General features: G+C 52.0%; 2 protein-coding genes across 2 annotated transcripts in view; one reads left to right on the top strand and one right to left on the bottom strand.

Annotated features, from left to right (window-relative positions):
- Positions 1–1,278: 1,278 nt before the first annotated feature.
- RPRML (reprimo like) lies at positions 1,279–2,860 on the bottom strand. Its single transcript, XM_054014463.1, has one exon. The coding sequence runs from the start codon at positions 2,389–2,391 to the stop codon at positions 2,056–2,058; it is 336 nt and encodes a 111-aa protein (XP_053870438.1). The 5' UTR covers positions 2,392–2,860; the 3' UTR covers positions 1,279–2,055.
- Positions 2,861–20,156: 17,296 nt separating this feature from the next.
- The window catches only part of ITGB3 (integrin subunit beta 3), a 40,748-nt gene continuing 38,194 nt past the window's right edge, over positions 20,157–22,710 (top strand). The window contains exon 1 of the mRNA XM_054014525.1: positions 20,157–20,398. Within this exon, the coding sequence (XP_053870500.1) occupies positions 20,335–20,398 (64 nt within the window). The 5' untranslated portion in view covers positions 20,157–20,334. The remainder of the gene's footprint in view (positions 20,399–22,710) is intronic.

A 22,710-nucleotide genomic window follows, 5' to 3' on the forward strand; every position in this document is an offset into this window, starting at 1 on the left:
CCAGCACACAACGGTGACCTTGCTGATTTTGGTAGTGCTTTCCACAGATGTAAATGATAATGCAGGATGCAAAGCAGAGGAGTACATAGCCTTGGGGGTCTGATCCTGCATGCAACTAAGTCAGTGGAAATCGAGGCAAATGGGAACCTTTCCATGTATTTCAACCGGGGGAGGGATAGCTCCGTGGTTTGAGCATTGGCCTGCTAAATTTCAGGGTTGTGAGTTCAATCCTTGAGGGGGCCACTTAGGGATCTGGGGCGAAATCAGTACTTGGTCCTGCTAGTGAAGGCAGGGGGCTGGACTCAATGGCCTTTCAAGGTCCCTTCCAGTTCTAGGAGATGGGATATTTCCTTTAATTTATTTTATTTAAATTCCTACTTGCCCTACACCACCTGTCGCCACTTGCCTCTGTGCAAAGCGGCTGTAAAACACTCTCCGATCGGAACAGCAGGGCAGGGGCCTGAGGCTCACAGAGCGCAATGGGATCAGGCCCCTCGTTGTTAGCTAGTTTCACTGGGGTGGAGGGGTGTCAGAAGACAGACACCCCCGTCCTTCTGCCGTCGTTTCTTGGTCATCACAAACTCTTTGCATCCGACAGGCTGGAGAGCGACAGACTTAGCACTGGGCTAGTCACAGTTCACATTACGGATATTTCACTAATATGCTTTGGAATCCCCGGGGGAAATGTGCCATCAAAGGTCAGCCCTGGTAATGATAAGCCAGATTCTGATCTCAGTTACAGCTTGGGTGAAGCCGGAGTGGAGTTACTCCAGTTTTACACTGGGGCAGCAGATCCTAATTTTATCCCACTCCGCATTAGCCGGGCTCGCATCCCCACCACAAAAGGGAGAAAGTAGCCAGCATATTTGCAGGCATCGTTTTCATCCTACACCCACACGCGGAGAAATCATTCCACCGTAGTGGAAAGGTCAAGAGTCCTCCTTTTTGTCATCTCTTGCCTTTCACTCACATATCCGGGTTTTGACAGCTTTACAAGAATCACAGAGGACGCAGATTTCAACTCCGAATCTTGCTTTGCAAGCTGCCTTTGCTGAACCTTTATGCTTCGGTGCTTGGCAGCGATTTAGGAAGCCCCGAATATACAGTCCCCAGTTAATTTGTGAGCTAATGGGACCCAAGAGTGGTATTTTGAATTTCAATCGTATTTTTTCAAAATGTGAGTTCAACTGCAAAGTAAGAGGAGGGTATTTAGCCTCGTGGAGCTGTCATTGGGGAAAAAAATTCACACACACCGAAAAAATGAAGACGACAGCGAAATCATTTGAAACAGGTTTTTGTTTTTTTCAACTTTCACTGGTTTTCAAAACTACAAAAAAATAATAATAATAATAAAACCCCAAGGAGTTAACAATGTTGCATTCGAAAAAGGTCCCAAAACAAAGCCATGCTTTTGTTTTACCTTTTCTTCCTTCAATATAGTGTCAATAAATAAGTAGATTTAATTAAATGAAAGAAACGCCCAGTTCATGGATGAGGAGATCTCAGGCATTTAAAAACAAACCACAAAAAGAACGTGTTTTTCCCAATTACAAAACACTTGATTTACAAAAGGATCCATGCTTGAGGTCCGAAAATAGAAACAGACAGGCACGTTCATTAGCATGCAGTCTTGGCTTTAAGACCCAAAGAGCACCCCACTTTCCCTGCCCCCACAAACATTTCATTGAATTGGCTTGCACACCACATTTCACTTGTTTGGTTTTTTAAAAAAAGCCTTAAGAAACAGGTAACAGTATCCAAAAAGATTCCAAACCTTCACTTTGTTTTTGCAAGTTTTCATGCAAAACGTCAAACATTTCGGCATGCAACATTAGGATGACAATTTTATTTTTGTGCTTCACACAGAGCCGGAAAGATGTCTCCGTCCCTTTCGCCAGCACGTATTTCATTCAGCACAGGAGGGTTGATTTACCCTGTACACCAGCAGGTTGCAAGAAGTCCGGATTCCACACCCGGCCCCCCCATGTGCATGGGATTGCACCTCTCGACCGGAATTCCATACCGTTCGCTTGCCTACAGACTCCCGGGATCCTCTCAGTACAGCCCCATGATGGCAGCTCCCACGTCCTTGGACGGTCTGCGGTCCTTGACCAAAAAGTTAATCATGCTCTCCGACTTGATGAGCAAGTTGCAGCCCAAAAAGAAGATCCCGAACACCACAGTCAAGGAGAGGATGCAGAGTACAGCAATCTGGACCACCCGCGTAATGTAGAGGCTCCTCTCATCGGGCAGCAGGATGGACGACCCGCCATCGCTGGCCACCACCGAGCTGGTGCCGTTGCAACAACCCATCAAAGTGCCCAAGTCCTGGGTCCTGTTGGAATAAACTCCTTGCTCCATGACAGTCTGGTTGAAAAAGGTCCCGTTCATTTTGCTGTTTTAATCCAGAATCTCCACCCAAGGGGGGAGAGAGAAAAGCCACTCCTGGTTTGGAGCCAAGACAGGGGCTGGGGTAGGTCCGTCACTACCTCACTCTCCTCACCACGAAGCGTCAGGTACTGGAGAAACTTCCTCGAGGCAGCAAGCAACTAGGCAGCCAATTTGTGTAGCTGAGAGATGTCTCACTCACTGATTCCTCTGTGCAAGGATATTCTAAACCTGAGCCCCCAAACAGAGCAGAGAGAGAAGGCAAGGGGTGCACAGGGAGGGGAAATCTACAAGCAAAGAAGCAGGAGAATGCAATTTACCCTGTCCTCAGTCCCCCCAAATCCCTAGTCTCCCCCAGTGCTCTAGGAAAGCGAAGCAGAGATGCACATTCCCAGTCGTGAAATTAACACAGACAGAAGAGGCTGAATCCTGCAGGCTGGGAACTGAACAAATGCAAGTTCCAAGCGAAAGTCTATGCGGTGTTAAAAAATCATCGCTTGTCAACTCCACCCTCTCTGGTCCCCCAGGACCGCCTCCCCCCCACTCACTGCTGCCCCAACCCACTCCTGACACCCTGCCTCCAGATCAATGATGCCCCCCGACCCACTCCTAGCCCCCACCATGCCCGCTCATCGCTAACCTCCCCCACTCCTGACTGCCCAGAGCGGGCTGGCCTCTGCCTGGTCCTGACACACATGCCTATTGCTGGGTACGGCTGTCTCCCACCCATCCCTAGACAAGGGATGGGTGGGAGACAGCCGTACCCAGCAATAGGCATGTGTGTCAGGACCAGTCCTGACCCCATCCCCACTCACTGCTGCCCGCTCATCCACTCTGGACTCCCCCCAGGTCAGTGCTGCCCCGCTCACATCCCCCCCTCCCCCGTTCAGTGCCATCCCACCCATTTCTGGACCCCCAGCCCATGGGCTGTGCCCCCCAGGTATCCCCCACTGGGTCTCCCATGCTTTGAAAAACAACCTGCTGGGAATGTTAAGGCTGCCAAGCTGAGTGCTCAGAAGTTAGGAGGGGGCACAATGAAGGTTGCTCCGCCCCCTCATGCACATACCCTTAGCTCTGCCCCCTTGGGCATGCGCATTATACCAGCCTTAACCACATGCCCACTTGCTACTTTGTTCACAGGACCCTCGCCCCGTCCAATTCCCAGGATGGACTGGGGAGACAGGGAGCTGAGACCAGCAGGGGCTGAGGAGAGCAGAAGGCAGAGGGAAGAAGTGGGCTGACCAGGGGATGGAGGAGAGCAGATAGCGTTCTGAAGAGGTGGGGAATGGAAGAAGAATTTTCAGGTGAGTCCTAGCAATGCAAGATCCCTTCCCTCACTCCCCTGGCTGGGAAAGCAGCTTCGAAGTGGGCGGTTGCTACTCCCTATCTCCAGACCCCATCCCCATGAGGTCCCCCACACAAAATAGTCCTGCCAGGAGTGGAGGGGGCTCCTGCTCTGGGCTGTTATTTTGGGGGGATGCATTGGCCCACTGGCTGGACTCTGCCGCTCCGTCATTCTTGTTAGGGGCCTCCTATGTCTGACCTGCCGCAGGAGAGGACGAATGGCTGGGACAGACCAGCTGCGGACCGGGGTTCAGAGAGTGCTCCCCACCCCCCGAAATCCATGTAGGGACCAAACCCAGAGGGAGCTGATGCGGATGCTGGGGGCAGAGGTGAGAGCAGGGCCAGCCATTGTCTGTAGCCTGATTTTATTATAACCTTCCTAGGGCTGGCGCGTCACGTCCATCCCCTGGGGAGGGGGGAATCAGCGGGTTGGTTACCAGTCGCTCTGTAAACTCAATCCCTCAGCAGACAGACCCACCAGCGCAGGGTTAATCTCCACAGTCTGTGCTTTGCATCCTACAGCCCTTTGATCTTCCATCCCGTCTTCCCGCTGAGCCTTGGGAATTCCTTTACAAAGATGACTCACGCCTCTCAGGACCTGAGCTATTATCCCCGTCTTATAGATATGGAAACCAAGGGGACGTCTACACAGTAAAACAAGACCCACGGGAGTGAGTCTCAGAACCTGGGTCAACTAGGTCACTCAGGCTTGTGCTACTGGGCTAGAAACAGCGGTGTAGACGTTCCCCTTCAGGGACCTGCCCATCACGCTGGGATTCAGAGCCCGGGCTTCAGCCTGAGCCGGAATGTCTACACTGCTCTTTTCAGCCCCATAGAACAGGCCTTGAGTCTGAGACTCGCTGGCGCAGTTTGGGTTTTGCAGTGTAGGCGTACCCTAAGGCACAGAGCAGTTTAAAATTAATGGAGATATCCCATCTCCTAGAACTGGAAGGGACCTTGAAAGGTCATTGAGTCCAGCCCCCTGCCTTCACTAGCAGGACCAAGTACTGATTTTTGCCCCAGATCCCCAAGTGGCCCCCTCAAGGATTGAACTCACAACCCGGGGTTTAGCAGGCCAATGTTCAAACCACTGAGCTATCCCTCCCCCTAGGCCAAACTGCAGCCACTGATTTGGGATGTCTCTGATTTTTAGGTACCCAACTTGGGTCACCTTGGGGTCCCCATCCGGGCATCCAAAAATGGAGAGACCCACCCCCAAATCACTGCCCACTTCGGGAAATTTCAGCCTAAGCAACTGGCTCCAAGGCCACGCTGTGAGTAGAATAGAAACCAGGGGCTGCGTTCCCCACTGCCCTGCCCCCGGTGCTATCATTTACACTGCACAAAGTGCTACCCAATCAGACTGAGAGCGTTTGACGCGGGTGCCAATTGTCGCGCAAGGTGCAGGACGACTGAGAATCCGGAGATTCCTGGCTCCCTAACCACTGCTCTGACTCTGAAAAGCACACTCCCCCCTAGACCAAGGACTAGAAACCAGGACTCCCCATTGTCAGACCTCTCTCTACCAACCCGGCGACACTTTCTGTTCGCAGGCGGCCCCCCCTCGCTGTCTGATCTCAGCTGGCTGGTTAGCATTAGCCTATTAGCTAACGGTGAACACGCTGGGGCACCATAAAAGGGGAGAACCCTTCTAGAGCTGTCGCTGGCTGGCTTTGTCGTGGTTTCTTTTTTATTTGCTTGGGGTTGGCAGACAAGCCTCTCTCCTTATTGTTACTATAATTATTGGCTGGTTCTGCCGTGTGCGGAATGCAGAAGGCTATCGGAGCTGTGGGCTTTAGAATAGGCTTAAATGGAGATTAATAGCAGGAGGGGTGTTGAGAGGGGACTGAAGATGACTGGCTGAGGGAGGGTGAACAGTAACTTTGCAGCAAGGTGGGACAGGACTAAGGGGGAAGGTTTCCTTTCCTTTTAAGGGTGACTTGTAACCCGGAAAGGTATGGGACTCGTGCCCATTTTTGCCTTTTTGTGGCAGATAAAGAAGGCCTGAAAGTTTTAAAAAGCGTATTTTTTAATTGCTTGTTTTTTAACATTCGCTATTCAGGCCTTTCCCTGAAGACCTGCCCGCCGGGGAACGTGTAAGGGTATGACCAGCCCTGGGGGAAGAACTGATTTTTCCCTTCGCTGACCATCCCAAAGCAAACCAGCCCATGGTTTGGAGTTGGATGTTCAACCCCAGCCCAAAACGTTTCATGTCGTTCGTAGGGGGGTTCGCTTTTAAATGACAGGGAGGTAAATTTCTAAACAAAAAGTTGTTCTGATGTGAAGATGTAGAAACAAAACATTTTGATTTTTTCCGATTTTTTTTTTTTAAGTGGGTTTTTTTTTTTCCTGTTGAAACAATTTAGCAAATTCAACACAAATTCACAGAACGTTTCGGTCAACCCAGGTTTGCGTTTTTCAGCGAAGAAACGGTTCAGATGAAGAGTGGCGCCCAGCTCTAGTTAGGATATCACACGTACGCAGGGAAGTTAAAAAGTTTCCTTTCCAGGGTTTAGGCACATGTTTACATTTACATGAGAGCAAAGTCCCATCTGCTTAACTGGGGCTACTCACAGCCATACCGAATGCCGGATTCAGGCCCTTTATTCCAACTCTTCGGGAGGAAAGCTACGTTGGGGAAATACCAAACTCTGAAAGCTCCTGCTATGCATCTCTGAGTCTTCCAAGGAGTCCTCCAATCAAAGCAGGAAAGCCCAGTTTGGGCCTTCCAGACAGAAATAAAATCTTTTAAAAATCCCAACCAGTCTGCCAGGCCTTCCCCCATCCATCGTTCAGAAGCAAAAAAGAGGCACAAACCCTTTTTGCAGGCCACCTTTAAAGTGCCTAAGGAGGGAGTGTTTTTAAAGTTCATGGCAAAGTGGTTAATCTCAGAGCCTGGTAAGCAATGCAGAGCGAGAACCTTTTTGGGGGTTTTTTTTTAATACGTTGATGTTAGGCTAAAAAATGCTTCCTGTGCTGGTATCCTTCCAGCTATCCTTTTTAAAATAAAATAAAATAAAAAGAGTCCCTAAGGAAGCAGGAGCTTCAGCCCCTAAAAGTTGAATCCAAAGTTTTCTTGATTGCATCCAATCCAATGACAGGAGTTTGCAAGCCTGGAATTGTTACCATGGTGCAAAAACATCCCCCGGCTTCAGAGAAGGGAAGCAAGGTCAAGTGCTATCCTGCAGAGTCTCCCATCCATACTCCACATCAGGATTTTGGAGCAGCCAAAGCAGGGACAGCTCCCGCAGAAACTGGCCCTGGCCCAGATCCTGAAAGGTATTTAATCTCCTCACTGGGCCCTACTGTTATTCCATGGGATTCACCCTGAGGGCCCATAAACACCTTGACAGGACAGGTGAGAGTTGAAAGCTTCAGGACGGTAAGGGCAAAGACCGGCCATTGGTTATTACTACATTTTGTAGTGAACAGGCTAGACTGTATGTGCACCACTGCCCCCCACTGGATGGAATCAGTAATGCTCAACTGCATATCATAAGCCCTATATTGCTAACACTTAGTGGAGATTCTCCTTTAGCTCAAGTGACTTTTGGAGCAGGACTGGGCGGGGAATGGGCTTTCGGAGCAGAAGGACCTGAGGTCTATCCCTGCTACTGATTGGTCATGGTGGCATTAGAGACATCTTGACGCCAGTTGCCACCCGTCTCCGGTAATGCGTTGCCAGTTATGATTGCTGTTATTTTTAAATGTGCTTGCGACGAGTTCCAGCTTGACAACCCGGGAGCCTGGAGGCCTCTAGTTCTCCAGAGATCAGGGACAGCGTGAGCAGCAGCAGTGCAAACTCCCAGCACCCTGCGCCACCCGATGTGTCTCCTCAATCCTTCTCATCCTCATGACCCACCCATTCTTTGGCCTCCGTGCTGGGCCTGCCATACTGGTGGCAACATTCTATAAACTGGAAGCCCGCCAGGAACAAGGCGGCCTCCCGCACAGGGGCCAGGAGGCCTGGGGCCAGTCAGCCCTGTCCTGAGCTGGGTGTTGGGCTTAAAAGGAAGGATGCCCTGCGGAGCAGAGGGCCAGAGCAGTGCACCAGGCAGGCAGGGGTGCGTGGCAGGCTCCAGGCAGGAAGGCTGAGGAAGACCAAGGAGCAAACTAGAGGCTCCCATACGAGGAGGGGCTGAGGGCAGGGAGGGAAAGGAGCATGGGCTGGGGGAAAGCTGAGCCCAGAGAGTGGGCAGAAGAGTGTTTGAATCTGAGGAGAGAGGACAGACCCCTGGGGAAAGACAGGGCCGGGCCCGATTGATTAGTGGGGCAAAGGCTTTGTGTTTTGCTTGCTTTGGATTTGGATACCCCGGAGGGGGGAGTTTTGATAATGACTGAGGGCCCAAGTCACTGCAGCAAAGCACCTCTCCAGTGGGAGAAGGCTGAAGATGGGTGTGGGGAAACTGAGGCAGGAGTGCTGCCGTGCTGGGTGTTGCTGTGGGGGGCAGTGCTCTGGGATGGTGAGCCTCGTAACACTGTCTCCATAGGCACCTGACTAAGACCAGCTCATTCCAGACCACAAAATAGCAAGCCCTGCTGGTCACTGCCACTCTGAGCAGCATTTGACCCAGGGCTAATGGGAGGGGGAGAGACATTGTACATGGGCCCTGAACTCAGGGGGGGCCTAACATGCCTGTAACTGGGGTGATATGGGCGGGGGCAGGGCCCCAAATGTCTCTCAACAGGACTGCTTTGACCCTGTCTACTAGTACCAGTCCCATGGGCCAGCCAGTCCTCCAACGGTGAGCGGAGGGTGGATGTACAAGGTGGAATTTCCTGAGTTGTGCAGAAGTTTTGTTCATTCCAGCATTTTGGGTGTGACCGTCAGGGTTTATCAGGGATCATTCCCCCCAAGAAGCTAACCTGATATGAAAATCCTCTGGCACCGATCCCTGGAGCTGAGGAAGGATCGAGTTCCTGCGAGCTCACTGGCTCTCCCTGAGGCTGGCAAAGTCTGGGAAGTTCCGGTCATAGATCTCAAGATTAGAATGAACCATTATGAGGAGACTCACCAAGGTGCTGCAGGGAGTCACTGGCACAGCTGGGAAAAGAACCCAGGAGTCCTGACTCACCAGCCCATGCTATAGTCACAAGACCAGCCTTCCCCACCACAAAGGCCTGTATTCAGCTGTTCGGGGTCTTTTTATTGCCCTCTATCAAGGCACTGCTGCTCCCCAGAGGCTCTGAGGCTGGCCGGCCGGGGAGACACAAAACCACAGTTACTTTCCCTAATACAAGGGAAGGAGGCCAGAGAGGTTTAGTATACGGCACCAGCCCGGATTTAATGGTACACTGCCCTCCTGCAGCACCTGCTGTCCCAGCCGTGGATCAAGACCCTATAGTGTTGGGAGCTGCACAAACACAGAACAAAAAGACAGTCTCTGCCCCAAAGAGCTGACAGTATCAGTAATTGAACTAAGGAAAGGGCACTGGCTTAAGAGTCTAGAGACCTGGGTTCTGTTCCTGGCTCTGCCACTGACCTACAGCATGACCTTAGGCAAGTCACTTCACCTTCCCGTGCCTCAGTTTCCCTGCCTCTTGTCTATTTCGATTGGAAGCAATCTGAGGCAGGAGCCATCTCTCATTACCTGTTGGTAGCGCGCCTGGCTTCTGGAGCCGATGCCTGCGTTGCAATCACTAGGCCGTACTTCCTCCCAGAAGGGGAGGTCTTGGGAGCTGTTCCTGCTCATCTCTGCCACCCACCTGTGACGGGGCATCAGGAGCTGGTGCAACAGGGCTAAGAAGAGCAAACTTCAGACAGATAAGGTACATCCCAACTGGTCAGGGCCCTGCCCCTTATTGCCAGCCTAGTGCTGGAGCAAGGACCCCTGAGCCCAGCCAGAGCCGTGCATCGGATGGCAGAGAACCAACCCCCCCCAATATACCTGCACCCAACTAGACACCCTGGGCAGCCCAGAGCGGAGACCCCCCCACCCCAGCGTGGAGATCTCTTAGCAAAGCCCACCTCACCCAGAGGCTCCCTGGGCCCGGCCGCACTGGGGGGTCAGTCCCGGGCGTGGAAGGACTGTCTCTGCAGGATCACATAATGCAGCAAATAACCCTCCGTTCATTTCACTCCCAATTTAAGAAACTTTTGCCCCCTCTAGCGGCTGCAGTCTGGCAGTAGCCGTCCTTGTGTCTCTTTGCCAGGGAGTTTTATGGTCCGCTTTGTGGGGCACCAGCTCTGGCCAGATGCTTTGTAGGCCAGGGGTGACCTGGTGCGGTGGGGTCGGAGTCTCTTGTCTGAATGGGGCAGGGGGGAAGAGACGGCTCCAAGTCCCGCACAGCTCCTGAGGGCAGGGGAAGGCCTCACGCCACCCTTGAGTCGCCTCTTCTAGGTGTGCGCTAGGGAGCACTCGGGGTGCGGGAGGCTATGCAGCAGGGGGCAGGGACGACGAGGGGGGGGAAGCCGGTACAAATCACTGGGGTCTGGAAGGGGGCCCTGGGCCCGGCTTCCCCCCCACACCCCTTGTCGGCCCTGTTTAGCCGGTCCGCCCTTGCTGGGGGGCCCGAAAAAAATTTTCACCGGGGCCCGAACCCGCTCTCGGCAGCCCTGGCAGGGGGTCCGGGAAGGGTGAGGTAAATGCAGAGGGAGGCCAATCCAATCAAGGCACACTCTGCACACGTCCCCGTAACCCCTCCGAACGAATAACTCTGCATAAGGAGAGGAAGTGCCAAGTAACCCACTGCACGGTGGGTGTGATAGAGTCTCTGGAGTCCTTGGAGCAAGGCTGGAGCTATTTTCTAATGGATACACTCTAGTTCACTCTGGCTGGATGCAGGGATCACTGGCTGAGTGTTTCTGGCCCATGCTAGGCAGGAGGTTGGTTCAGTCCCTGGGGTCCCAGCCAAGAGGGCAGTTGTCAGATGGGCAGAGCCATTCCGCACCAGTGAGTCAAATAGGAACACAGCCTTGCACACTGGTCCAGGGCAGGTTTCAGGAAGGGAAATGGAGCGTGACCAAATCAGGAAGAGGAGGGGGATGAGGCATTTCTAGAATAAACAATAGAAAGATCCAAAACACGAGCAGGGCCGGCTCCAGCTTTTTTGCCGCCCCAAGCGGCGAAGGGGGGAAAAAACCGATTGAGCTGCCACCGAAGTGCTGCCAAGGAGGAAGAGAGGGAGTGAAGGACCCCCCCGCCGCCGAATTGCCACCGAAGACCCGGCCAATAGCAGATGGAGTGCCGCCCCTTTCTACTGGCCGCCCCAGGCACCTGCTTCCTTCGCTGGTGCCTGGAGCCGGCCCTGAACACAAGTCCTCATAGGACCGGGGGACTTTAACTACCCAGGCATCTTTTGGAAAAGTTACACGGCAAAACAGAATTCCCAGTAAGCTCTTGGAATGTCCCGGGGACAGCTTTTTGTTTCAGAAAGTGGAGGAAGTCACCGTTTTAGACTAACCGGAGGAATCGGTAGTGACTCTGCAAAAAGAACAGGAGTATTTGTGGCACCTTAGACAATTTGGGTGCAAGTGCTCACGATAGATTTCATGATTCTATGGACAGGAAGGTGTGAAAGCAGCAGACTAAGGCCAAAGGACTTCCAAAAAACCAGACGTTAGCAAGCGCTGAGAACTTGCAGGTGAAGTCCCATGGGAAGGAAACTGAAGGGGAAAAGGAGTTCAGGAGAGCTGGCAGCTTCTCAAGCAGACAATATAAAGGCACAAGTGCAAACTATCCCCAAGCGAAGGAAAGATTGGAAGAATATGAAGTGGCCAGTATGGCTCTATCCGGAGCTCTTTAATGACCTGAAAATCAGAAAGGACTCCTACAAAAAGTGGAAACATGGACAAATTGCTAAGGAGGAGCACAAAAGACCAGCAGAAGCGCGCAGGGACAAACTCAGAAAGGCAACGGCACAAAATGAGTTACACTAGCAAGGGAGATAAAAGGCAAGAAGAGGTTCTCTTAGCATTAGCAGCAAGAGAAAGACAAAGGAAAGTGTAGATCCTCTACTTAATGGGGAAAGAGAGCTAGTAACTGGTGACATCAAGAAGGCGGAGGGCTTTAATGCCTATTTTGCTTCGGTCTTCACTAAAAAGATTAATGACCAGATAGTCAACAAAATGAATATTAACAACAAGGGGGAAGGAACGCAAAATAGGTAAAGAACCGGCTAAAGAATATTTAGATATGTTAGAGGTATTCAAGTCAGCAGGGACTGATGAAATTCACCCTAAGTACATAAGGAATTAGCTAAAGCAATCTCGGACCCATTAGCAATTATCTTCAAGAACTCCTGGAGGATGGGTGAGGTCCCAGAGGAGTAGAGAAGGGCAAATCTAGGACCTCTCTTTAAAAGAGGGGACAAAGAAGACCCAGAGAATTATAGACCATCAGCCTGACTTTGATACCTGGAAAGATACTGGAACAAATTATTAAACAATTTGTGAGCATCTAAAAGATAATAAGATTAAAATAGTGAAGAACAAACCATGCCAAACCAACCTAATTTCCTTCTTTGACAGGTTTCTAGCCTAGCAGATGGAGGGAAGCAGTAGACGTGATATAACTTGATTTTAAGAAGGGTTTTGACACAGTTCCACATGACATTCTCATAAACAAATTACGGAAATGCGGTCTAGATGAAATTACAATGAGGTGGGTGCACAACTGGTTGAAGGACTGTACTCAGAGACTAGTTATCAATGTTTTGCTGTCAGCCTGGGAAGTGGATCTAGTGTGGTCCCACAGGGGTCAGTCCTGGGTCCGGTACTATTCAATATTTTCATTTAATGATTTGGATGATGGAGCGGAGAGCATGCTGATCAAATTTGCAGATGACGCCAAGCTGGGAGGGGTTGCAAGACTTTGGAGGACAGGCTTAGAATTCAAAACGACCTTGACAAATTGGAGAACTGGTCTGAGTTCAACAAGATGAAATTCAGTAAAAACAAGCGCAAAGTTCTTCACTTAGGAAGGAAAAATCAAATGGACAACTACAAAATGGGTAACAAGTGGCTAGGCGATCGTCCTGCTGACAAGGATCTGGGGGCTATAGTAGATCACAAATTGAACATGAATCAACAGTGTGATGCATTGCAAAAAAAGCTAACATCATTCTGGGCTGTATTAACAGGAGTGTCATACGTAAGACACGGAAGGTCATTGTCCTGCTCTATTCGACAGTGGTGAGGCCCCAGCTGAAGTTCTGCATCCAGTTCTGGGTGCCACGCTAGGAAAGATGTGAAGAGAGGCCAGAAAAGAGCAGCAAAAAATGATAAAAGGGTTAGAAAATCTGACCTCTGAGGAAAGGTTAAAAAAAACGGGCATGAGTCTTGAGTAAAGACGGAGAGGGGGAACCTGATAAGTCTTTGAATATGTTAAGGAATGTTACAAAAAGGACAGTGATCAATTCTCCATCTCCACTGAAGGTAAGACAAGAAGCAATGGGCTTAACCTGCAGCAAGGGAGATTTAGATGAGATATTAGGAAAAATTTTCCCACTCTCAGGATAGTCGAGCTCTGGAGGTTGTGGAATCCCGTCATTCAAGGTTTTTAAGAACAGGCTGGACAAACCCCTGTCAGGGATGGGCTACGTTTATTGGTCCTGCCTCAGTGCAGGGGGCTGGACTGGATGACCTCTCAAGGTCCCTTCCAGCCCCACATTTCTGATTCTGTGACCGCAGAGGGGACTGGGAAGCTGAATAAAGATGGGCCACGACACCAAACTGCCCTTTACAGGACATCCCCCAGCTCTTCAAAGAGAGGGAGTTGGGGTCTTTAAGGCCTCAGTGGGGCATCTCAGCCTAAAGACCATCTCCATAAACACCAGCCAGTCAACACGATTAAAGTCTTTACAGTGTTACTGTTGTGGGTAGCAACAGAGGGTCCTGTGGCACCTTTAAGACTAACAGAAGTATTGGGAGCATAAGCTTTCATGGGTAAGAACCTCACTTCTTCAGATGCAAGTAATGGAAATCTCCAGAGGCAGGTATAAATCAGTATGGAGATAACGAGGTTAGTTCAATCAGGGAGGGTGAGGTGCTCTGCTAGCAGTTGAGGTGTGAACACCAAGGGAGGAGAAACTGCTTCTGTAGTTGGATAGCCATTCACAGTCTTTGTTTAATCCTGATCTGATGGTGTCAAATTTGCAAATGAACTGGAGCTCAGCAGTTTCTCTTTGGAGTCTGGTTCTGAAGTTTTTTTGCTGTAAGATGGCTACCTTTACATCTGCTATTGTGTGGCCAGGGAGGTTGAAGTGTTCTCCTACAGGTTTTTGTATATTGCCATTCCTGATATCTGACTTGTGTCCATTTATCCTCTTGCGGAGTGACTGTCCAGTTTGGCCAATGTACATAGCAGAGGGGCATTACTGGCATATGATGGCATATATAACACTGATGGACGTGCAGGTGAATGAGCCGGTGATGTTGTAGCTGATCTGGTTAGGTCCTGTGATGGTGTTGCTGGTGTAGATATGTGGGCAGAGTTGGCATCAAGGTTTGTTGCATGGGTTGGTTCCTGAGTTAGAGTTGTTATGGTGCAGTGCGTGGTTACTGGTGAGAATATGCTTAAGGTTGGCGGGTTGTCTGTGGGCGAGGACTGGCCTGCCTCCCAAGGTCTGTGAAAGTGAGGGATCATTGTCCAGGATGGGTTGTAGATCACTGATGATGCGTTGGAGAGGTTGTGGGTAGTGAATGTTACCGTGATACTTACAGGATTCCTGCTACTTTTCTGTGAGTGCTTGAAGCAGGGGAATTAACCGGAAATTCCATGCTAGAACAGCACTAAGGGGGTTATAATCAAGAGGACAAAAAGTTCAGTGTGAGGGCAGACACTTTTCTCAATGACTTTTTCCTGCATCTGCTCAGCAGCAGTGTGACCATGAGGACACTAGGGGGCAGCACCAGAACACCATGGAAAGGACCCGGGGACAGCTGAGGGACCCAGTGAGGGTTTTGAAAATTGATGCCCCTGGAGAGGAAGCCGGGCAGAGTCAGTCACTCACACCACTAGTGGCCTGCCGCCCTTCCCTGCTGTCCCAGGCCCGGGCCCCTTGGTAGCTCTGCCCATGCACTTTGCTTGCATCCTCCCAAGTTGTTGCAGGGTTCTGTGCACGCGAGAACGTGGGGGTGGAAAGGGGCAGGAATCGCATGAGGGAACAGGGCAGAAAGGTTTCTATAACCACTAGTCCACACTCCCTTCCAGACCCTGCACTTGAACTCAGGCCTCCTGACTCTCTATGTCCCTCTGCTGTCAGTAATTAGCTGTGAAACCCACTGGAAAACTGGATTCTATCCCTGCCTACGTTCCTGGGTGATGCCAGGCGAGTCACTTAAACCAGTGGTTACTAATGGTGTATTCCTCGTTGTCTAGGTGCCTAGCCTGAGATGGGTGGGGGGTCTGAGGTGCAGAAGTGCTGGACGCTCACAGCTGCCGCAGAAGACACGGAGCTGTGCCCCGAGCACATCACTAAAAATGCTAAGTCCTATGAAGATTCCCAGGCCTCAGTTGTCTCGAGTTGAGCACTCAAAACACTTTTGACCCTTTTGGCCTTAATCTCGCTGGGCCTAGGTTCTCCATCAGAAAAACAAGGCTAACAGTAGCCCCTCATGTGAAGAGGTTGTGAAGATAAATTCATGAATGTCTGTGATGCCCTCGGGTACTCTGGTGAACGCCCAACAGAAGCATCCGGGGGGAAATCAATCATTCTGTATTGAGTGCAGGCTTTGGAGGGGGGTGCGTTAAATAAGACCTGAGCTGCCCTTTGAATGAGCAGGATACAAAGAAATGTCAAATACCTGCCTCTTCTGTGAGCACTGTCCATGGTGTGTGCTGAGCCAGGGAGGGTCCGGTGGCAAACAAAATAGTATGCGATCGTGTCATTAAAGATTGTATCGTTGGCATGCATACGCACAAAGGGGGCCCGTTGGCATGCATATGCATAAAGGGGGCCCGTTGGCATGCATACACACAAAGAGGGCCAATGAAAGGTACCTGGGCAACCTCAGTTCTGGCACTTCCTAACTGCCAAGTGCTTGACTTGGCAACCTGAATTTTTTTGGAACCACAGTTTGTATGGAAGTGTTTTTATTACAGTAGAATCCAGAGATCCCGATCAGGGCTGGAGCGTGCTGGGTTCTGGATGGACACATAGTGAGAGACGGTCTCTGCCCTGAAGAGGTTCTCGTCCAACTAGACAAAGGGGAAGAGTGAAAATAGAGGTAAATGAAAGTGAAGTTACTTGCCCAACATCTCATAACAGGCAGCAGTAAAGTCTGGAAGAGAACCAGGGGTTCCTGGGTCCCTAATCTGGTGCACCAGCCACTCGGTCCTTGCACCTACAAACGTTCTCTGACTCTTTCTCCAGTACCCACTCCCAGCTACTTGGACCCAGGGCTGGGTTCAGTTTCCCATGCTAAGGGTGTGTGTTCGCTCAACACCACCTTTGGTCTCTTACTGTGTGTGTACAGTACCCAGCATGTGTGTCTGTGTATACAGTACCCAGCACATGTGTGTCCACAGTACCCAGCACGTGTATGTGTGTGTACACAGTACCCAGCACGTGTGTGTGTGTGTGTGTGTGTGTGTGTGTGTGTACAGTACCCAGCACGTGTGTGTGTGTGTACAGTACCCAGCACGTGTGTGTGTGTGTGTACAGTACCCAGCACGTGTGTGTGTCCACAGTACCCAGCACGTGTATGTGTGTGTCCACAGTACCCAGCACGTGTGTGTGTGTGTGTACAGTACCCAGCACGTGTGTGTGTGTGTGTGTGTACAGTACCCAGCACGTGTGTGTGTGTGTGTGTGTACAGTACCCAGCACGTGTGTGTGTGTGTGTGTACAGTACCCAGCATATGTGTGTGTACACAGTACCCAGCACGTGTGTGTGTGTGTGTGTGTGTGTGTGTATAGTACCCAGCATGTGTCTGCACAGTACCCAGCACATGTGTATGTGTGTGTACACAGTACCCAGCACATGTGTGTGTGTGTGTGTGTGTGTACAGTACCCAGTGTGTGTGTGTGTACACAGTACCCAGCACGTGTGTGTGTGTGTGTGTGTGTGTGTACAGTACCAAGCACATGTGTGTTTGTGTACAGTACCCAGCATGTGTGTGTGTGTGTGTGTGTACAGTACCCAGCATGTGTCTGCACAGTACCCAGCACGTGTGTGTGTGTGTGTGTGTGTGTGTGTGTACACAGTACCCAGCACGTGTGTGTGTGTGTGTGTGTGTGTGTACAGTACCAAGCACGTGTGTGTTTGTGTACAGTACCCAGCATGTGTGTGTGTGTGTGTGTGTGTGTACAGTACCCAGTGTGTGTGTGTGTGTACACAGTACCCAGCATGTGTGTGTGTGTGTGTGTGTGTACAGTACCCAGCATGTGTCTGCACAGTACCCAGCACGTGTGTGTGTGTGTACACAGTACCCAGCACATGAGTGTGCACAGTACCCAGCACGTGTGTGTGTGTGTGTGTGTGTGTGTGCACGTAGTACCCAGCACATGTGTGTGCACAGTACCCAGCATGTGTGTGTGTGTGTGTGTGTGTGTGTACAGTACCCAGCACGTGTGTGTGTGTGTGTGTACAGTACCCAGCACGTGTGTGTGTGTGTGTGTACAGTACCCAGCATATGTGTGTGTACACAGTACCCAGCACGTGTGTGTGTGTGTGTGTGTGTACAGTACCAAGCACATGTGTGTGTGTGTGTGTGTGTACAGTACCAAGCACATGTGTGTGTGTGTGTACAGTACCAAGCACGTGTGTGTGTGTACAGTACCAAGCACGTGTGTGTGTGTGTGTGTGTACAGTACCCAGCATGTGTCTGCACAGTACCCAGCACGTGTGTGTGTGTGTACACAGTACCCAGCACGTGTGTGTGTGTGTGTGTGTGTACGTAGTACCCAGCATGTGTCTGCACAGTACCCAGCACATGTGTATGTGTGTGTACACAGTACCCAGCACATGTGTGTGTGTGTGTACAGTACCCAGTGTGTGTGTGTGTACACAGTACCCAGCACGTGTGTGTGTGTGTGTGTGTGTGTGTGTACAGTACCAAGCACATGTGTGTTTGTGTACAGTACCCAGCATGTGTGTGTGTGTGTGTGTGTACAGTACCCAGCATGTGTCTGCACAGTACCCAGCACGTGTGTGTGTGTGTGTGTGTGTGTACACAGTACCCAGCACGTGTGTGTGTGTGTGTGTACAGTACCAAGCACGTGTGTGTTTGTGTACAGTACCCAGCATGTGTGTGTGTGTGTGTGTGTACAGTACCCAGTGTGTGTGTGTGTGTGTACACAGTACCCAGCATGTGTGTGTGTGTGTGTGTGTGTGTACAGTACCCAGCATGTGTCTGCACAGTACCCAGCACGTGTGTGTGTGTGTACACAGTACCCAGCACATGAGTGTGCACAGTACCCAGCACGTGTGTGTGTGTGTGTGTGTGTGTGCACGTAGTACCCAGCACATGTGTGTGCACAGTACCCAGCATGTGTGTGTGTGTGTGTGTGTGTGTACAGTACCCAGCACGTGTGTGTGTGTGTGTGTGTGTACAGTACCCAGCACGTGTGTGTGTGTGTGTGTACAGTACCCAGCATATGTGTGTGTACACAGTACCCAGCACGTGTGTGTGTGTGTGTGTACAGTACCAAGCACATGTGTGTGTGTGTGTGTGTACAGTACCAAGCACATGTGTGTTTGTGTACAGTACCAAGCACGTGTGTGTGTGTGTGTGTGTACAGTACCCAGCATGTGTGTGTGTGTGTGTGTGTACAGTACCCAGCATGTGTCTGCACAGTACCCAGCACGTGTGTGTGTGTGTACACAGTACCCAGCACGTGTGTGTGTGTGTGTGTGTGTGTACGTAGTACCCAGCACATGTGTGTGCACAGTACCCAGCACGTGTGTGTGTGTGTGTACACAGTACCCAGCACGTGTGTGTGTGTGTGTGTGTGTGCACGTAGTACCCAGCACATGTGTGTGCACAGTACCCAGCATGTGTGTGTGTGTGTGTACAGTACCCAGCACAACAGGGCCCTGATCCTGACTGGCCTGTAGCTGCTCCTGTAATATAACTATCGCTGATACAGACACAGTCAATTTGCCCAGCTGCAGGGGCGAGTTGGGCTCCTTTGCCGAAGAGCTGCTGTTAAATCACTCCGAAGGCTGTGGAAAGCAGGTGGTTGCGGGGCTAAGAGCTCCGATTTTCCAGCCACTCAGGTGCTGAGTTGGCATGAGGCATATCTACCAACAGCTCATCCTCACGCAAGTGCTCCTGCAGCTTGGAAAGGGGAAGGGCTGGAGGAAGAGGAAAACAGACATGTCCTTCTCTTCACCCCCTGCCTCATGTTACTGTTAGGGTAGCATCTAGCTACCTCGAGCAAGGATCGGGGGTCCCCACTGTGCTAGGTGCGGTATAGACAGAGGCAAACGGTGCCCCAGGGAGGGACACAACAGGGCAGGGCTGGGGTGGGAGAGCACAGTCGTAGACGGATTCATCGCTTGGCTCATCCAGTCTCACCTGCTGCCTAGCACGGGCCAGGGCACCTCGCCCAGTGACTCCTGCACTCAGCCCAGCAGCTCTGACTGAACTAGCCTGTATCTTTTGGAAAGAGACCTAGCTTTGATTTACAGACTGTGAGTGATGGAGCATGTCCCGGGGCCATGCGCACAGGGGCTGCTCCCTAACAGAGGAGAGGGAGCAGAGACCGGCTGTCCCAGCCCCTACTGGCCCCAAATAGCATCCTTCCAAGGGAAGGCTAAACCTGCCAGTGGCAGGGAGCTGCTGGGGGAGTGGCAGGGCCCCCCCGGGGCTGTGCAGGGGTGTTCAGTCCCTGCTCCGGAGCGCTTCCAATCTTAGTACTAGAGGTTCATTTCCTTGTGGCTTCTGGCCCCTTCCAGCCATGCTCCGAGGACTGGTAGGACTCCGGGCTCTGGGCAGATCCAAAAGGATCAGAGATTTCCCCAGATCGGACAAGCCCCCGCAAAGTTTGGATACTTTCCCACAGTCGAGCTGGGTCTGAGACCCAAAGCGTCTCTCACACCAGTGTACATCTGGAGTGACTCCACTTTGGTCAAGGAGGTAAAACTGGTGCAGCTAGGGGGAGAATCAGGCCCAAAGTTCTGAACCAGGTCTAAACTTCCTCCGCCTTTGGGACGGCTGGATCCAAACGCAGCCCCCTGCGGCCGAGCGGCTGTCCGTTCAGACCCCGAGTGGGATCCCCCCAGCATCAGGCCAGTAACTTCAGCGGAGTTACTCCTGAGTTACACCGGTGTCAGCCAGAGGAGAACTGGGGCTGTTGGGTGTTTTGCACCCCGGAGTTTGTGGGTGACTCGCAGGGTTTGGATCCAGGCTGCATCTCTAGCTCAAGCAGAGGCAGAGACTGGCTCTGGCCCCAGCGTGGCTGCAGGCCGGGGGTCACGGGGCTGGGTTTATAAGGCCCTGGGAGGAGGAAACGGAGGGAGAAGCAGGAGCGCTGGGCTGCAGGCAGACAGGCGGGGGCAGTCGCTGACTCAAAGCTGACGGCGGAGTTTCCTCCAGGCAGCCCGAGCCCTCCGCCTCATGATTCATCCCCCAAGCGGCTCAAAAGCTCCGGCAGCCCCAGCCCCGGGCTCCAGCCCTCGCCGCCTCCCCACCGCTGCGGTCCAGACGCGGAGAAGATGCGGGGGCCCCGCCTGGCTCTGCGGACCCTCGTGCTCGCGCTGTGCGCGGCGGGACTCCAGGGTAGGTTCGGACGCTGCCTGGCGGCTGGGGGTCGCGCTGGGTTACCCTGGGGCCGCGCTGGGTTACCCCGGGGCCGATGAGCGGGATGTCTCCGGAGCGGGAGGCTGCAGCGATGTCTCCATCCCGCTGTGGCCGGAGGGGATGTGTGCGCGTTGGGGGGAGAAGGTGCCTGGCTCTGTGTTTCTCTCTCCTGTTGGGGGGGTGCTGGGGCGTTAGGCGTTGGGGAGCTCTCCAGATCCGAGCCGGCCATTGCTTGCGGGGCCCCTGGGCTGCAGGAGATTGAGGTGTCCTGCCCCGAGCAGCGAGGTGTTGCAACGGCTTGGGGGCTTTTCCTGAGGCTTGCGATAGCCTGGTCCTTTTCTTCAAGCCCCCGGACTCAAGGGATTGCACGAAAGTCGCTTTTGAAAAGCCTCCCAGCTGCAGAGGATCGCTGGGAAAGGTGACCCCCCCCCCCGCCCCGAAGAGAAATCCAGCGAACCCCCGAATTGATTGTTTTTAGCATCTCATGATTTTAAAGCCAAGCGCTTGATTTTTGAAGGCTTGGAGTTGTCAGTGCCAGAGCTCCCGGGGCCCCTTTGCTTGGGCTGGTTAAAACTACCTGATAAAACACTAACGAGGTGTGTGTGTGTGTGTGTGTGTGTGACTGCACCCTCGATGTGTGTGGAAGTGTGTGGTTGGTGATGCGTGGTTGCACTGTTGGTTTGTGTGTGTGTTTGGTGTGTGTGAAAGTGTGTGGTTGGTGATGCGTGGTTGCACTGTTAGTTTGTGTGCGTTTGGTGTGTGTGAAAGTGTGTAGTTGGTGATGTGTGATTGCACTGTTGGTTTGTTTGTGTGTCTGGTGTGTGTGAAAGTGTGTAGTTGGTGATGTGTGGTTGCACTGTTAGTGTGTGTGTGTTTGGTGTGTGTGGAAGTGTGTGTTTGGTGTGTGTGGTTGCACTGTTGGTGTTAGTGTGGGTGTGGTTGGTGTGTGTGGTTGGTGATGTGTGGTTGCACTGTTGGTGTTAGTGTGGGTGTGTTTGGTGTGTGTGGAAGTGTGTGGTTGGTGATGTGTGGTTGCACTGTTGGTTTGTTTGTGTGTCTGGTGTGTGTGAAAGTGTGTAGTTGGTGATGTGTGGTTGCACTGTTAGTGTGTGTGTGTTTGGTGTGTGTGGAAGTGTGTGTTTGGTGTGTGTGGTTGCACTGTTGGTGTTAGTGTGGGTGTGGTTGGTGTGTGTGGAAGTGTGTGTTTGGTGTGTGTGGTTGCACTGTTGGTGTTAGTGTGGGTGTGTTTGGTGTGTGTGGAAGTGTGTGGTTGGTGATGTGTGGTTGCACTGTTGGTGTTAGTGTGGGTGTTTGGTGTGTGTGGTTGCACTGTTGGTGTTAGTGTGGGTGTGGTTGGTGTGTGGTGCTGTGCAATGGCAGCATTGGCAGGAGTGTGGACGTGCACTTGCCTTGCGATGGGCTGGTGTCTGGGCGTGGGTGTGTATGTTTGGGTGTGTGTCCCTGTCTAGCAGGAAGATTCCCAGCCTCTGCCCAGGAAAGAAACGTACTAGGAAATGCCCAGGGCACATCCTGCAGAGGCGGCTGAGAGCCAGGCCAAGTTTGGGATTTTCCCAGTGAAAGAAGCTAACGTCACATGAGAGCTGGATCCCAAATCCCTGAGCTGCAAAGCTGTGTGCGGAGGACTCAGCCGGGTCTCTCTTCAGCCATTCCCACGCCCCATCTCAGTCCTTCCTGCTGCTCCCCTGAGGTTACCCCCGTCCTGCCCAGGCCTGAGAGCTGAGTTTCTTGCTGCTGACTTACCCACCGGGAGGTCCTGTCCAGCAGTCCTGGGCCAGGGGAAGACTGAGCGCAGACGGGGTACATGGGGCCAGACTCAGAGAACAGGGCTATGGTGATGCAACCTGCCCCCTTTCAGCTCCTTGCATGTGTATTGCACACCAGCTGTGGTGAACGGGTGTGAGTCAGTGAGACCCGCACTTGACACATCACCTCTGATGTCTGCCCACATAGGTGTGTTTTTACCATGGGATAACAACCACTTAGGTGCTGGCCGCTGGCCGCACTTTGGTTTTACCCTGAGGTAAACTGGGCGGGGGCAGCTCCAGACAGCGAGTTCACCGCTGGCCTTGCCTGGCTACCATGCAATAAAATTACCCGGGCCTTGTCTCTACTGAGGATTTTACAGTGAGAAAACTCTTGCACATTGATTATTTGGCTGTAATAAAACCCCCTTGGTGTAAGGGAATCCATAGCCGGAGCCTAGGGGTAAGTCTGGATGGGGACACAGGTTGTGCTTTCTGATGTGTGGGCTGCCCGGGTTTTTCAAGGAG

This window comes from Malaclemys terrapin, chromosome 25 (genome assembly GCF_027887155.1).
Source record: "Malaclemys terrapin pileata isolate rMalTer1 chromosome 25, rMalTer1.hap1, whole genome shotgun sequence".
Taxonomy (NCBI): Eukaryota; Metazoa; Chordata; order Testudines; family Emydidae; genus Malaclemys; species Malaclemys terrapin.